Genomic DNA, 12233 nt, shown 5'->3' with positions numbered 1-12233 from the left:
GATAATGAAGCTCAATTATCCTCACTCTTCTTATGAAAGTCCTTAAACTTATGCAATGTTGGAACACTTTTGTGAAGGTTTAAAGCTTTCGGGTGACTTTTACGCAGCGGTCACACGTGTTTTTGGGCTCCATTTGGCGTTCATTATGTCTAGCTGTGGCTCACATTTCTATCATGGCGTTGTTGATGCCTCAGCGACCATCTGTCCAGAGGCAGTGGGCAAAGGCTTGGTGGTCCACGACGAGGCGTTCAACTGTCCCCTCTCAGGTTCCAATGAAGGATTGTGTGCAAGAAAGCGTGTGTGGCCTTGTTTAATTACTTCTGAGGGGACACAAAAAGTCTGTTTCAAGGGTTAGAAGTTGTTGGTTCGAATGACACTCGCTTTCATTTGATTGCCGAGCAAAGAGTTTAAATGAATGATGGCGGCCACGCTTTTTTGCTGATGTACCACCGAGAGTGACATGGATTTCCTCGGTGGGCGTCTGTTCCTCTTTGCTTTCATACATTATTGATAGAGCCACAGCAACCCCAGCTTCCGCTCGTTTGCAGTCCTCAATCTTTATATGGTCGCTCGGTGTAAATCACACCATGTGGGAGCTTTTTTTTTGTTTGTATTTTTTTTTTTTTATGAATGAATGTGACATTCAAGTGTTGTCAATGACACTGTGTACAGAGGACAATTATTTGAACTAGGAACGTGTTCAACAAGGAGTCATATTTTCCAACCTATTGTCTACTATTCTTCCTCGTTCAATGTGTTTGTTAAAAGAGAATTTTTGGGGGGGGATTTTTAGGGGCCTGAGTGGGTCTTTTGTATTCATCAGAGATGAGGAGACACAGTTGAAATGAAAATAAAATGAGCCGCAGGCGTTTTGGGCTCTCAATGCAGTCATTATCCGGGACGCGGAGTTATGCTTGATATGGTGCAACGAATCACTCACACGCTGCGATTGAACTTGAAGATAGTTCTGTCACATCTTTCTTTATCTTCTTTTTGGCAGTGACTGATTGATTGTCCGTACACTGAACTCTGTGGGAGTGAAATCCGCAAATCACAAAGCACCTGATCCATCCATCTTGCCCACTTTTTTTTTTCACTGGATTTCTGTTATTTTCTGTGATACAATAGCGCCCCCTGGTGGGAAGGATTCACTGCTACGCCATTTAAACTGGGGTACAGTACCAACACTCATCATGAATGTGCATCTGCAAAAAAAACTTGGTCACTCTGCGTTGTCAGTGCAGCAATGTTTTTGTTGGATGGGAGTGGATGTGTTGGCCGTTTTCAACGCTTTTTGTGACAATCGTAAAAGTTGCAGCACACTTACTTGTTTTCTGGCTTAGCATGCAGCCCACTTACTCGTTGTTTTTATGTTTACAGATTTGCAGATGTTCTTACCGCCTCAGTGGCCTAATGGATAAGGCACTGGCCTCCTAAGCCAGGGATTGTGGGTTCGAGTCCCATCTGGGGTGTTTGTTTGCTTCAAATATCGTCAATGGATTGCTTATTAATTGAGGTACAGGTTGTCAAACCACCAAATTAAACACGTGTTGGCGAAAGACAACAAATTGTAGGTTGCAAACGGACCTCTGTAAAAGTGGAATTTGATGCATTTTTTTTTAACACAGAACCATAACCAAAAATCTCGCCCCGCCCCCTAAACTACCTGTCGAGCTTCTCCATTGGAAGCTGAGCCTGCTGGCGAATGGGCAGCACGGCGCACCACCAAGTATCCCCCAGTGCGCTTTTGAAGGTGAGCACAGTGTAATCCAAGCCTTTGTTGACCTCTAAACACCAACATTAAATGGGATAAGATGCCGGTTGGATAATGACATAGTGTGACTCCGCACATACCAAGCAGCTGTATATACTATCAATATTATGGGTGCTGGATGTCCGCCTGTCAATTGGAGTGCGTATGCGTGCGTGCGTGCGTGTACCACCCATCATCCTGCAGCATGTATCCATACATCTCGCCTTTTATAAAGTCCCACTTTCTTCTTGTTTCTCAGGTCTTGTCAGCGCTTCGGCCCGCTTGGTGGATGACCGCACGAGGTAGGTGCCACTCTCGCTGACCGGCAGTGATCCGACAGCGCCGCGCGGCGTTTTAATATGAACGCAATGTGTTACCGGTTAATTAGCGCTAATTTGTCCGTTTTACACACCGGCTGACTGATGATGTGGATCGCAAACTCGCGTAATTTATTCTCAAATATACGCTCGCTGTCGTCATCCGAAATGCACGTCACAGTTGTTTTCAGCGATTATTTTGAAGAGTTTCTTTTTTTTTAAGAAAAAAAACTGCGCGTTCATTCAGAATTTAATCTGCAGCAAATCCAAAGGCGAGAATATAATCGGTTGGATTATTCCGTTACATTAACTCATTTACTGCCATTGACGGCTAAAGACGTCAAAGATTCTTTTTTAATTTTTTTTACTCGGCTGGTAGTGAATGAGTCAATGTTGCAAAGTAATTTTTTAGGATGCGCCTACAATGTAACTGTATTTTAAGTACTATGTGAAGTATTTTTGAGGTGGTGTAAAAGGTTTGAGAACTATTAAAAAAAAATAAAAAATGTACGTCGAGTATTTGCACCGACGCATAGTCGTGACACGTCCAGTACTTGGAAGAACTTTTAGCCCCAAACGTCATTGTCACAATGTCACTCACTTCCAGACAGTCAGCACACACACACACAGGCGCCACTCATCCATCCTCAGAATGTCAATCCAATATTAACCCACCCCCCCCGCCCCTTTGTCCATCCGTGTTTTGGAAATAAATCATTCTGTTTTCACATACAACTCCAGTGTTCCAGTCCGGTGTGTCGCGTCCACGGAATTGACCGAACATCACCTCGTCAACGTCAGCACGCAGCAAACGACAATTTTCTCTGTTCCATATAAACCATTTGAAGCAAAGACATTGCGGCCGATGGAGGTTAACAAACGATTGAATCCATTTTTATGCAGCAATCACAAATATATTTTCAAATGTGACGGTAAATACCCTAAGATGAATTCACCTCAGCACAACTCAGTCACACACACCCACATTAAGCCACAGATTGTCAAATGAGGGACATCCACTTCAAACACGCGACACGTATTGACACTCCAAACATGTCCCGAGCGAGCTTCCACTGGCCCCAAACGTGGTGCCACTATGTTTAACTTTGAGACATCTGATAGGCCAAATCTTTTGCCTCTTTTGATGTGGTCGTCGTCGTCGTCGTGCAAGATGACGATGAAGGACCACAAGGAGCAGACTTACTGGCGGGAGACGGGACGATGGGCGGCCTACGAGGAGAGCTTCGACCCCCAGTCCGGCGTTTGGACGTCCTCGCCGATCTCGTACCTCACCTTCAAGAGCCTGGTCCAGCTGCGACGCTCCATGAACACAGGTCATCTACTATCATGATTTGATTTATTCGACCGGAGCGACACTTCAAGGTCATCAGCGACCGCAATGTGTTTGCGCATCCAGGTGTGATGCTTTTTGACTGTGCGGAGAAAACCTTGGACGGCATCGCCGAGAAGATGGTCGCTGAGATGCTCAAACACAAGCAGATCAGAGCTGGAGACGAGGAGGGGGTCATGAAGTGTCTGCTCCAGAACCGCAGGTAGAAGTCATCCTCTTACGGTGCGACGAATGCAGTGCTTCTCAATAATTTTTTTGTTATTCGCCCCCCCTCATCACCACCCACTCTCCACCGCAACTATAAAAAAATATCATTTTCGTTGCAAAACCAACCTACACCGTAGTTAATACTCGCTGCGCACAATGAGCAATGAGAGCGCCACTGCCAACTAGTGGAGTGGATGTGCAATTACACTTCATTGTAGTACGGCGAAAAAAAAAAAAGCCTGTTCCCCAAGTTCACATGCGCCCCCCTCAGCATTTGATGACTCCTAATTAGGTACAATTTGAGTTTCTCTTTCCTCCCTCCAGTCAACAAGCTGATCCAGAAAGTCAAGCCCTGACAGATGGAGCGGACCTCCACAGGATTTCCGTCAAGGAAAGGGTACGGTCATCCGTCGTTGAATCCATCACATGAGATGCGTATGACTTGAAATGTAATCGGAATTTTTGCGTTTGGTGCAGAAGGATGAATGCGATCGCGTCGAGGCGTCGATGGTGCTAGTAGGTGGGAAAGCGTGACTTGATCCCGATCCTCTGCAAAAAGTCCACCGTGCATTCTAAAAACTGACATCCTGTTGTCTGCGGCAGGAGCGGTGGACTTCCTGGAAAGGCCCGCTGTCGTATTTGTGCGTCTGAAAGAGGCGGTGGCGCTCGACTCGGCCTTGGAGGCTCCGGAGCCGGTACGTTTCGTCTTCGTGCTGATCGGGCCCGGCAGCGCTGATACGGATTATCATGAGACGGGGCGAGCCATGGCGGCCCTCATGGCTGATAAGGTGAGTCTGCCGTCAAGGCTAGTCCTCATTACATTTCAGGAAAGTCGTGTCAAGTCATTCATTTTTGTTGAGCATAATATATAAATCCAAGTGCGCTATCATTCCAAACTCCTTACAAGTGACTTCCTTCCTTCGGTGGTCGTCACGTCATGTAGTTCGAGTCAACTCTGTCTCATGAATATCAATCGTTCATAAGTTTAACTCATTCCCTGCCATTGACGGATATAGACGTCAAAAATTATGTTCATTTTACCTGGGTTGGCTGTGAATGAGTTTAGCTAAGATAGTCTCAGCTTTCTTAAATTGGCGATTTGGCTTTAGTCAAGTCCCCTATTTATTAAAAAAACAAAAAAAAACAATGACTGTTTCTGTTTCTATCCTCCAGTTGTTCAACCAGGCAGCGTCTCAGGCTAAAAGCATCCGACACCTGACCGAGGCCGTCGGCGACTTCATGGACTGCAGCATTGTCATCCCACCGACTGAGATCCAAAATGAAGCCATGCTCAGTTCCATTGTCAACTTCCAGAAGAAATTGCTCAAGGACAGACTCCACTCGTCTGAGCCCGTGATGGCCAGCAAGCCAAGTCAGGCCGGTAAGGCCACCTCAGTGTTTATTGAGAAAATGTCTTGAAAAAAAGTTAACGCTATGTTTTTTTTTCGCGATGAATCCAACCAAATTTGGTGTTTCTTAATCCCGCAGTTTCCTTATCCACCGCACCTCCGCCCGAAGACCCGCTTTCCCGCACGGGTCGTCCATTCGGCGGGATGATACGAGACATACGAAAACGATACCAGTATTACAAGAGCGACATCACCGACGCTCTCAACGCTCAGGTCCTTGCTGCCATTATCTTCATCTACTTTGCGGCTCTCTCTCCCGCCATCACTTTCGGGGGCCTCCTAGGTGCGTATGCAAGTCTGACATGAACACATGACACCTGTGGCGCTCATCTAATGCCATTTCCTCATCTAGCCGACAAGGTGGAGGATATGATGGGCGTCCCGGAGCTTCTCATCTCCACAAGCATCCAGGGGATTATCTTCTGTTTCGTTGCTGCCCAGCCTGTGCTTGTTATTGGTTTTTCCGGACCTTTGTTGGTGTTTGAAGAGGCCTTCTATGCTGTGAGTTTTTTTTTTTCTTTAATATAAGGACTTCCAGACAATCCTAACATCAATTAAACCTAACTGCCATATGGACGCATTAATAATTCAATCATTAAAAAAAAAAACACAACTGAAACAAAGTGCTACATGTAAATAATATTATATTATTAAATATATATGTGAAATAATATTAAATATATTTTTCAATAATTAACATAAACTACAGCAGCCAACTTCTAGTAAATAAATAAATAAATGCTTGAAATATTATTATTATTTTTTTTTGTATTTATATAAGGACTCCCTGACAATCCTAACATTGATTAAACCTAACTGCCATATGGACCCATTAAAAATTCAATCATTTAAAAAAAAAACACACACAACTGAAACAAAGTGCTTCACATAAATAATATTATATTATTAAATATATATATGTGAAATAATATTATATTTTTTTTTTCATAATTAACAAACTACAGCAGCCAACTTCTAACTTCTAATAAATAAATAAATAAATGCTTGAAAAATATATATATATATATATATATTTTTTTAATAACAACAAACTCCTCCAAAAACAAAACTGCTAAGTGACTTCAAAAGCAATTCTGCCACACCTCCAGTGTCTACCAAACTGAATTCAATTCAGTTGAACGCCAACCTAACTCGTCAAGACCTGTTTCATAGAAAACAACTTAGTCGCTGCATTTAGCGACTTTTCCAACCGCTTGTTGTTTTTCCAAAGAGCGACTAGCAACTTTAATTTTCGCTCGGGCGCCGTATGTAATGTGCATGGGAAACGCGACGTAAGGTTCTTCCTGGCGACACTCATGTCTTGTCGATACAGTTCTGCAAGTCCCAGGAGATTGAGTACATTGTCGGGCGAGTGTGGGTGGGCGTGTGGCTGGTGGTCATCGTGGTGCTCATCGTGGCGTGCGAGGGAAGCTTCCTGGTGCGCTTCATCTCCCGCTTCACCCAGGAGATATTCTCCATCCTCATCTCCATCATCTTCATCTACGAAACCTTCGCCAAGCTGGCCAGGGTAATCGTTCATCCCTCGCGCGTCTTCGCTCTCTCTTCCATCTGATGAAACGTCTTCCGCGCTGACACAGTCCGTCACGGTACAATCCCTCTCCCACCTCTCCAGATCTTCAAGGCTCATCCACTGATTCTGAATTACGATCATCTGAACGCATCGCTCGAAAATCCCTGGCACCCAAAGGTGGAGCAGACGGTCATCTTCGACAACGCGACCGGCAACACCACCGTTATCGTCAACAAGTTAATGCCGGCTTACCCCAACACAGCCCTGCTCTCCATGTGCCTCATGCTAGGCTGTTTCTTTATCGCTTATTTTCTGCGCCAGTTCAAGAACGGAACATTCCTGCCGGGAAAGGTGAGTAGCTTTTATTTAATTAATTAATTAATTATTTTATTTTATTTTATTTTATTTATTTTCAGTTTTTTTTCTTTTTTTTTCTTTTTACTGTTTACAATTAATGAGGTTATATTTATTTCAATTCTCATCCTTGTTTGGCTCTCATAGGTCCGACGTTTGTTGGGTGACTTTGGTGTGCCCATTGCCATTTTCCTCATGATTGTCGTGGACTACAGCATTGGCGACACCTACACTCAGGTTGGCTCGCCAAGTCATAACAGTGGACCGAAGTTTTTTGCATGCCCTAGTTGTCACATGAATCGGTTTTCTGGACATTTTTCATCCGAAGCATTTTATTAGTCCAACAAAGGCCTATTCAAAAACGACAACCAGGTACCAATACTTGATAACGACATTTCGTCTTTAACTGCGATTTAAAAAAAAAAAAAAGTATTTTAATTGAATCCACTCTTGTTCAAAAACACAAGAACCACTGTTTGTTTCTCACACTCAGCTTTATGCCCAGTCCTTGCAATTCATCTCACCAATTTTATCCGTAGAAACTGGTGGTCCCGAAAGGTCTTTTGGTGTCCAATCCCGCCAAGAGAGGCTGGCTCATCAACCCGTTTGGCGAGCACTCCGCCTTCCCTGTGTGGATGATGTTTGCATGCTGCGTTCCGGCTTTGCTCGTCTTCATCCTCATCTTCTTGGAGTCTCAAATCACAACGTAAGTCTTATTGCTTTTCAATAAAAAAAAAGAATAAATCTTAGTGAAGACGCTCATGTCCCAATCGGTGTCTCGTGAATTGTTCCAGCTTGATCGTAAGCAAACCCGAGAGGAAGATGGCCAAAGGCTCCGGCTTCCACTTTGACCTTCTGGTGTTGGTTGGCATGGGCGGGATCAGCGCCATATTCGGCGTGCCCTGGCTCAGCGCCGCCACGGTGCGCTCCGTCACTCATGCCAACGCTCTCACGGTCATGAGCAAAGGAACCAAACCGGTGATTGAGAAAGTGCTGGAGCAGAGGGTCAGCGGCATTGTTGTGGCGCTGCTGGTTGGTAAGTGCGGGAGGCGGACGGATGTGTGCAGGCCTTAAATAAGTCGAAAGTTCTAAAGAATAGATGAAATCGGGGGAAAAAATTGCGGGGTACATTTGTCGGTGGTACCTCAAATATGGCAAGATTTTGGTGCCAATTATTGATGAAAAGGTTTATAGCGAAAGTTTGTTTCAAGGTCTGTCCATTCTGATGGAGCCCATCCTGAAGTTGATTCCCATGGCAGCTTTGTTTGGGATCTTCCTCTACATGGGCGTCACATCACTAAATGGCATCCAGCTGTGGGATCGTATGCTGCTTCTGCTCATCCCCAAAAAGTATCATCCCAATGAGCCATACGCGACCAAAGTAAGAGTCGCCCGTTGCCTGGGCAACCACATCCCATACTGGCGGGATTTGGCGTTGGGTTCTAACGTTCCACTTTGATGGCAGGTGAATACCAGAAGAATGCACTTGTTCACTGGCATCCAGATCTTGTGCCTCGCTCTTTTGTGGATTGTTAAATCGAGCCCCGTCTCCCTCGCGCTTCCATTCATACTCATCCTCACTATTCCCTTACGCATGTTCATGACCGGGCGTCTCTTCACTGAGCTGGAGATGAAATGTGTAAGTGGCTTTTCTTTTCAATGCAACGTACTTTATGTATTTGCATTGTTAAGCACTTATTTTGCATTTTATTTGTTGTTTAGTTGGATGCTGATGACGCAAAAGTGACATTCGAGGAAGAGCCGGGACAAGATGTGTACTGGGAAACTCAGATGCCATTGTAGACATGGAGAATGTCCATTCTTTAAAAAATATATAAAAAACGTTAAAAAATACCCAAATAATTACGGCTAAAATTCACGTTAGCAAGCAATTGTGTTCCCATTCGAAAATTGGGTAGAATCTTTATTACTGTTCTTTCGACGTGACAAATCAAATTTGTCTAGTTTTTAAACAATTGCAATTGGGTCATTGGTGCCTTTTCCGTCCCCGTGAAAAGACAACATTTTACTGAAAGTAAATAAAATGATTCTTATAAAAACCTTTGATCTTTTGGTCTTCCTTCTAGCATGAACACAAAATGCTTTGAAAATGTGTTTTTTTTCCCCTGCACGCTCTTGTTTTACATACAATCGAACGGTAGATGGCGCAATGTGCGACTCGCAGTCATCCTGATCACACAAATAAAACATTTGCTCGTTCGTGATTGGTTGCTGTTTCAAGAAGACCGCGCCTATTCGACGATGACTTCCGGCACATGTTTCCATAGTAAAGGCCTATCGTAGTAATTGCTTACGTTTATATTTTTCATAAACGTCGCGGGAATGATGGCGTAAAAACACTATTTTGCGATTTTAACAACACGAAAATAGACTCTGCTTGCTAACTTTGCCAATGAGCTAGTACGTTAAAGTAACCCGCAGTGTTATTTTGTGACGACTGGAGTCGAAATGGACACCGGTAAGTACTGCAAGCTCACAACAACTCTCCACTCTGTCAGTCGTTTAAGATGGATTTCTGTTACTTTGTGTTGCAAAGCGTGGACAAACGGAAATATTTTGAAGCTTCTCAATGCGATGAAAGCAAACATATCGGACGTGGACCGAAAGAGAGCGTTCTCTTATGGCGTCAAGACGCTGAACTGGGAGAAGGTGGCTTTCCCTCCTTTTACACCAAAAGCTTGCCAAGAAACGTGGAGATTTGTGTCTCAAAAGGTGAGCCGAATTTTTGCGTATTATTATTATCATAGAACCTCCTTTGTTGCTTTTGATTTTAATCATTGCCAATGTTGATTTTTTGGAAGTTCATGTTATTTCTAATCGCAATGTGATAGTGATGTGGTTTTTAAGACAACAATGTCACACAAAATTCATATTCCAAGATGAAATAGTGATTGTCACGTCTCACTTTACTAAAATATTTACTTGTGTGAAATCTGGGCCCGTTATTTCTCCACAAATTTGATGTGCAATTTTCCTTCTGTTTATGAATTGTAGCAGGTCATTTCTACTGTCTGCCATCTAGTGGAAGAGAATGTACTTGTTCAGCCTCTCACTATAACGTCACCGTTTTAATTTTGCACGCTACTAACTTTCACTCACTCTTTTTTTTTCCAGATGCGCAAGATTCGCACACTCACAGAGCTTGTTGATGAAGCTGCAGATGAACTTTCAAATACAACCAAAAAGGTAAAACCCACAAGTGGGTTTTAACATGTCATGAGTCCAATTTGACATCTTCACTGAAAATTCCTATTAAGAAGACACACAGTAATTGTAATCCATCTGTTTTTTTTCTTTTTTAGGTAGTTTTGAAGCCCGTGAAGAAACCCGGTCCTCCAAGCATCATCTTTTACAAAGAGAACGTGTGCAAATTTCACGAGCAGCACCCAGAGTTGACTCGCCAAAACCTCTTCAACCTAATCATCGACAAGTACAATGCCCTGTCAAAGGAAGAGAAGGTCGGACCAAGCCTGAGTTTTCATTGTCGCGATTGAAACCTCACTGATTTACGTCTCCTTTCATTACAGGCTCCGTACCTGAAGAAGTACCGGCGAGCACATGCAGAATACAAAAAAAATTTAAGGTACTAAATTGAACATGTGATAAGATGTGAATATGTGCTGCTGTTGATTAGAAAAGAAATGATGTGGCACATTTTTGTTGCAGGAATGACGACATAAAACAGAAGAGGAAGTGCCTCTCCAAGAAAACGCCCAAAGTATGAGAATATGACATCTGTCCATTTGCGCAATTTAACATGCGTTAAATCAGACTATGCAAATTTACATTTCGGAGCCCTCATTTTGGAATTTGAATACCGGATAGCATATACGTGATCATGAACCAGTGTTACATGAATTAAAATGGGCTGCATTTCTTTCTAGAGTCCAAGTGAAACAAGTTCTGAGGAATCCCGAGAGGACCTCGAACCTCCAAAGCCCCCCAAGTAAGACATGCACAAACATACACTTGGATAAATGATGGACTCATGGATACTTTTTTTTTTACTCGTGCAAAAAAGAGGAAAAAAAATTCTGTAAATTGTATTGCTGCGCATTCTTGTCCGCTTTAACCGTGGTGTGTGTGTGTGTGTGTAGGAGCGGGTTTCACCTATTTTGCAAAGAACAGCGGGGCTCCATGGAGGGTGTTTCCAAAAGAGACTACGTGAGCGTGTGGGCCCAACGCTGGCGCGAGTTGAACGACAACGAGAGGAGCATGTTCAGCATAAGCTGCGCAACGGTACGGCTGCAAACGTTGTTGTCTGTGGAAGCTGCTTGTCAACTTGATCTCTTGTCATATGCTCGGTCTCGCAGATAAAGAGCGATTACACACTGAAGATGAAGACATTTCGTTTGGTGAGTCATTTTTGCGACTCTAAAACGAGCGTGGGAATTTATGTGACAAATAAATAATCGCACAAATTGCAATATTGAGGGGGATACAAAGTTTTTTTTGTTTTTTTTTTAATTGCAGAATCATCAATACCCCGTAAGCAATCATAGTGACAGAACCAGAGAGGAAACAAGACCTTCCGTGAGTGTTGGCCCAGCTGTTCTTTGTAGCGCCGTACTTTTGTCATCGTCGTTTGTCGCTTGTCTCCCAGGATTCCGAGGATGAACTCATAGACGTCAGCAGCAGCAGCGATGATACGGAACAGGACTGGGATTCCAATGAGGTCAGGATGATAAAACAGGAGTTCATATTTTGTTTTTGTTGCCACTATTGTCCATTAAAACGCTCCAATGTTAATCCGCAGGTGGTTGACGACGAGGGCGCCGATGATATCTGCTTTTATGTGTTGTAGAGGGATGTGTTTTGTATTGTGTTAAATTGTTCTCAAAATACCAGCAGTGAGTATTTTTATTTTTTACATCTTGCCCTCTTTGTGTCTCTATTTTTGTTTTCATTTACACAATGATGCATTTCTGTTGTTAATAATTGCAATTTACTTGAAATAATTTATGTTTAATAAATCGATATATTTCAATCCCATTGAAAACGAATACTTTGCTTTATTTTTTTTAGATGTTGTTTAGTATTCCAAAAATTCAGTTTTCCCAGAATTCCACATTTCCATGAAATGAAATATTAAAAATGTCACATGCGATGAAAAAGTTCTGCATCATTCCCATTTCAAATTCAAACGACATTGCAAGAATTCACACATTCCCCAAATTCCATACTTTTCACAATAAATTTCCTATATTTTGACAACCCCCCCCCCATATTTAATCAGGTGTGTTGGAGGTGGGAAACATCGATTCTATCCAATCCAGGTGTCACATTCTAA

The 12233-nt window shown here is 43.1% G+C and overlaps 2 protein-coding genes and 1 non-coding gene across 3 annotated transcripts; all 3 read left to right on the top strand.

Moving 5' to 3' along the window:
- The first annotated feature begins 1399 nt into the window (after positions 1-1399).
- trnar-ccu (transfer RNA arginine (anticodon CCU)) lies at positions 1400-1472 on the top strand. Its single transcript has one exon. It is a non-coding gene; the product is annotated as a tRNA-Arg (tRNA).
- Positions 1473-1911: 439 nt separating this feature from the next.
- slc4a1b (solute carrier family 4 member 1b (Diego blood group)) lies at positions 1912-8986 on the top strand. Its single transcript, XM_088283984.1, has 17 exons — positions 1912-2055; positions 3242-3404; positions 3488-3623; positions 3953-4025; positions 4106-4148; positions 4232-4416; positions 4802-5009; positions 5117-5320; positions 5390-5538; positions 6371-6565; positions 6671-6919; positions 7070-7159; positions 7462-7628; positions 7717-7958; positions 8134-8303; positions 8388-8561; positions 8645-8986. The coding sequence occupies exons 2-17, from the start codon at positions 3242-3244 to the stop codon at positions 8723-8725; spliced, it is 2529 nt and encodes an 842-aa protein (XP_088140110.1). The 5' UTR covers positions 1912-2055; the 3' UTR covers positions 8726-8986.
- Positions 8987-9147: 161 nt separating this feature from the next.
- On the top strand, positions 9148-11936 carry LOC148317651 (upstream-binding factor 1-like protein 1). The gene is made up of 12 exons (XM_088284690.1): positions 9148-9401; positions 9480-9655; positions 10058-10129; positions 10246-10401; positions 10471-10526; positions 10610-10661; positions 10828-10889; positions 11041-11182; positions 11257-11298; positions 11417-11476; positions 11547-11618; positions 11700-11936. The coding sequence occupies exons 1-12, from the start codon at positions 9392-9394 to the stop codon at positions 11745-11747; spliced, it is 948 nt and encodes a 315-aa protein (XP_088140816.1). The 5' UTR covers positions 9148-9391; the 3' UTR covers positions 11748-11936.
- Positions 11937-12233: the final 297 nt, after the last annotated feature.

This window comes from Idiotropiscis lumnitzeri, chromosome 20, assembly GCF_059441095.1.
Source record: "Idiotropiscis lumnitzeri isolate Australia: NSW breed Sydney's pygmy pipehorse chromosome 20, RoL_Ilum_1.0, whole genome shotgun sequence".
NCBI classification, from domain to species: Eukaryota; Metazoa; Chordata; class Actinopteri; order Syngnathiformes; family Syngnathidae; genus Idiotropiscis; species Idiotropiscis lumnitzeri.
Note: the sequence above shows the minus strand (reverse complement) of the source record. Positions and strands in the feature narration are given on the sequence as shown.

Bases quoted from the DNA above. Each gene is read 5' to 3' on its own strand.
- slc4a1b (XM_088283984.1), top strand. From the start codon at position 3,242: ATGACGATGAAGGACCACAAGGAGCAGACTTACTGGCGGGAGACGGGA. The intron at 6,566-6,670 runs GTAATCGTTCAT...CCACCTCTCCAG, and splicing joins CCTTCGCCAAGCTGGCCAGG to ATCTTCAAGGCTCATCCACT. The intron at 7,959-8,133 runs GTAAGTGCGGGA...GTTTGTTTCAAG, and splicing joins TGTTGTGGCGCTGCTGGTTG to GTCTGTCCATTCTGATGGAG.
- LOC148317651 (XM_088284690.1), top strand. The intron at 10,402-10,470 runs GTCGGACCAAGC...CTTTCATTACAG, and splicing joins CCCTGTCAAAGGAAGAGAAG to GCTCCGTACCTGAAGAAGTA. The intron at 10,527-10,609 runs GTACTAAATTGA...TTTTTGTTGCAG, and splicing joins GAATACAAAAAAAATTTAAG to GAATGACGACATAAAACAGA.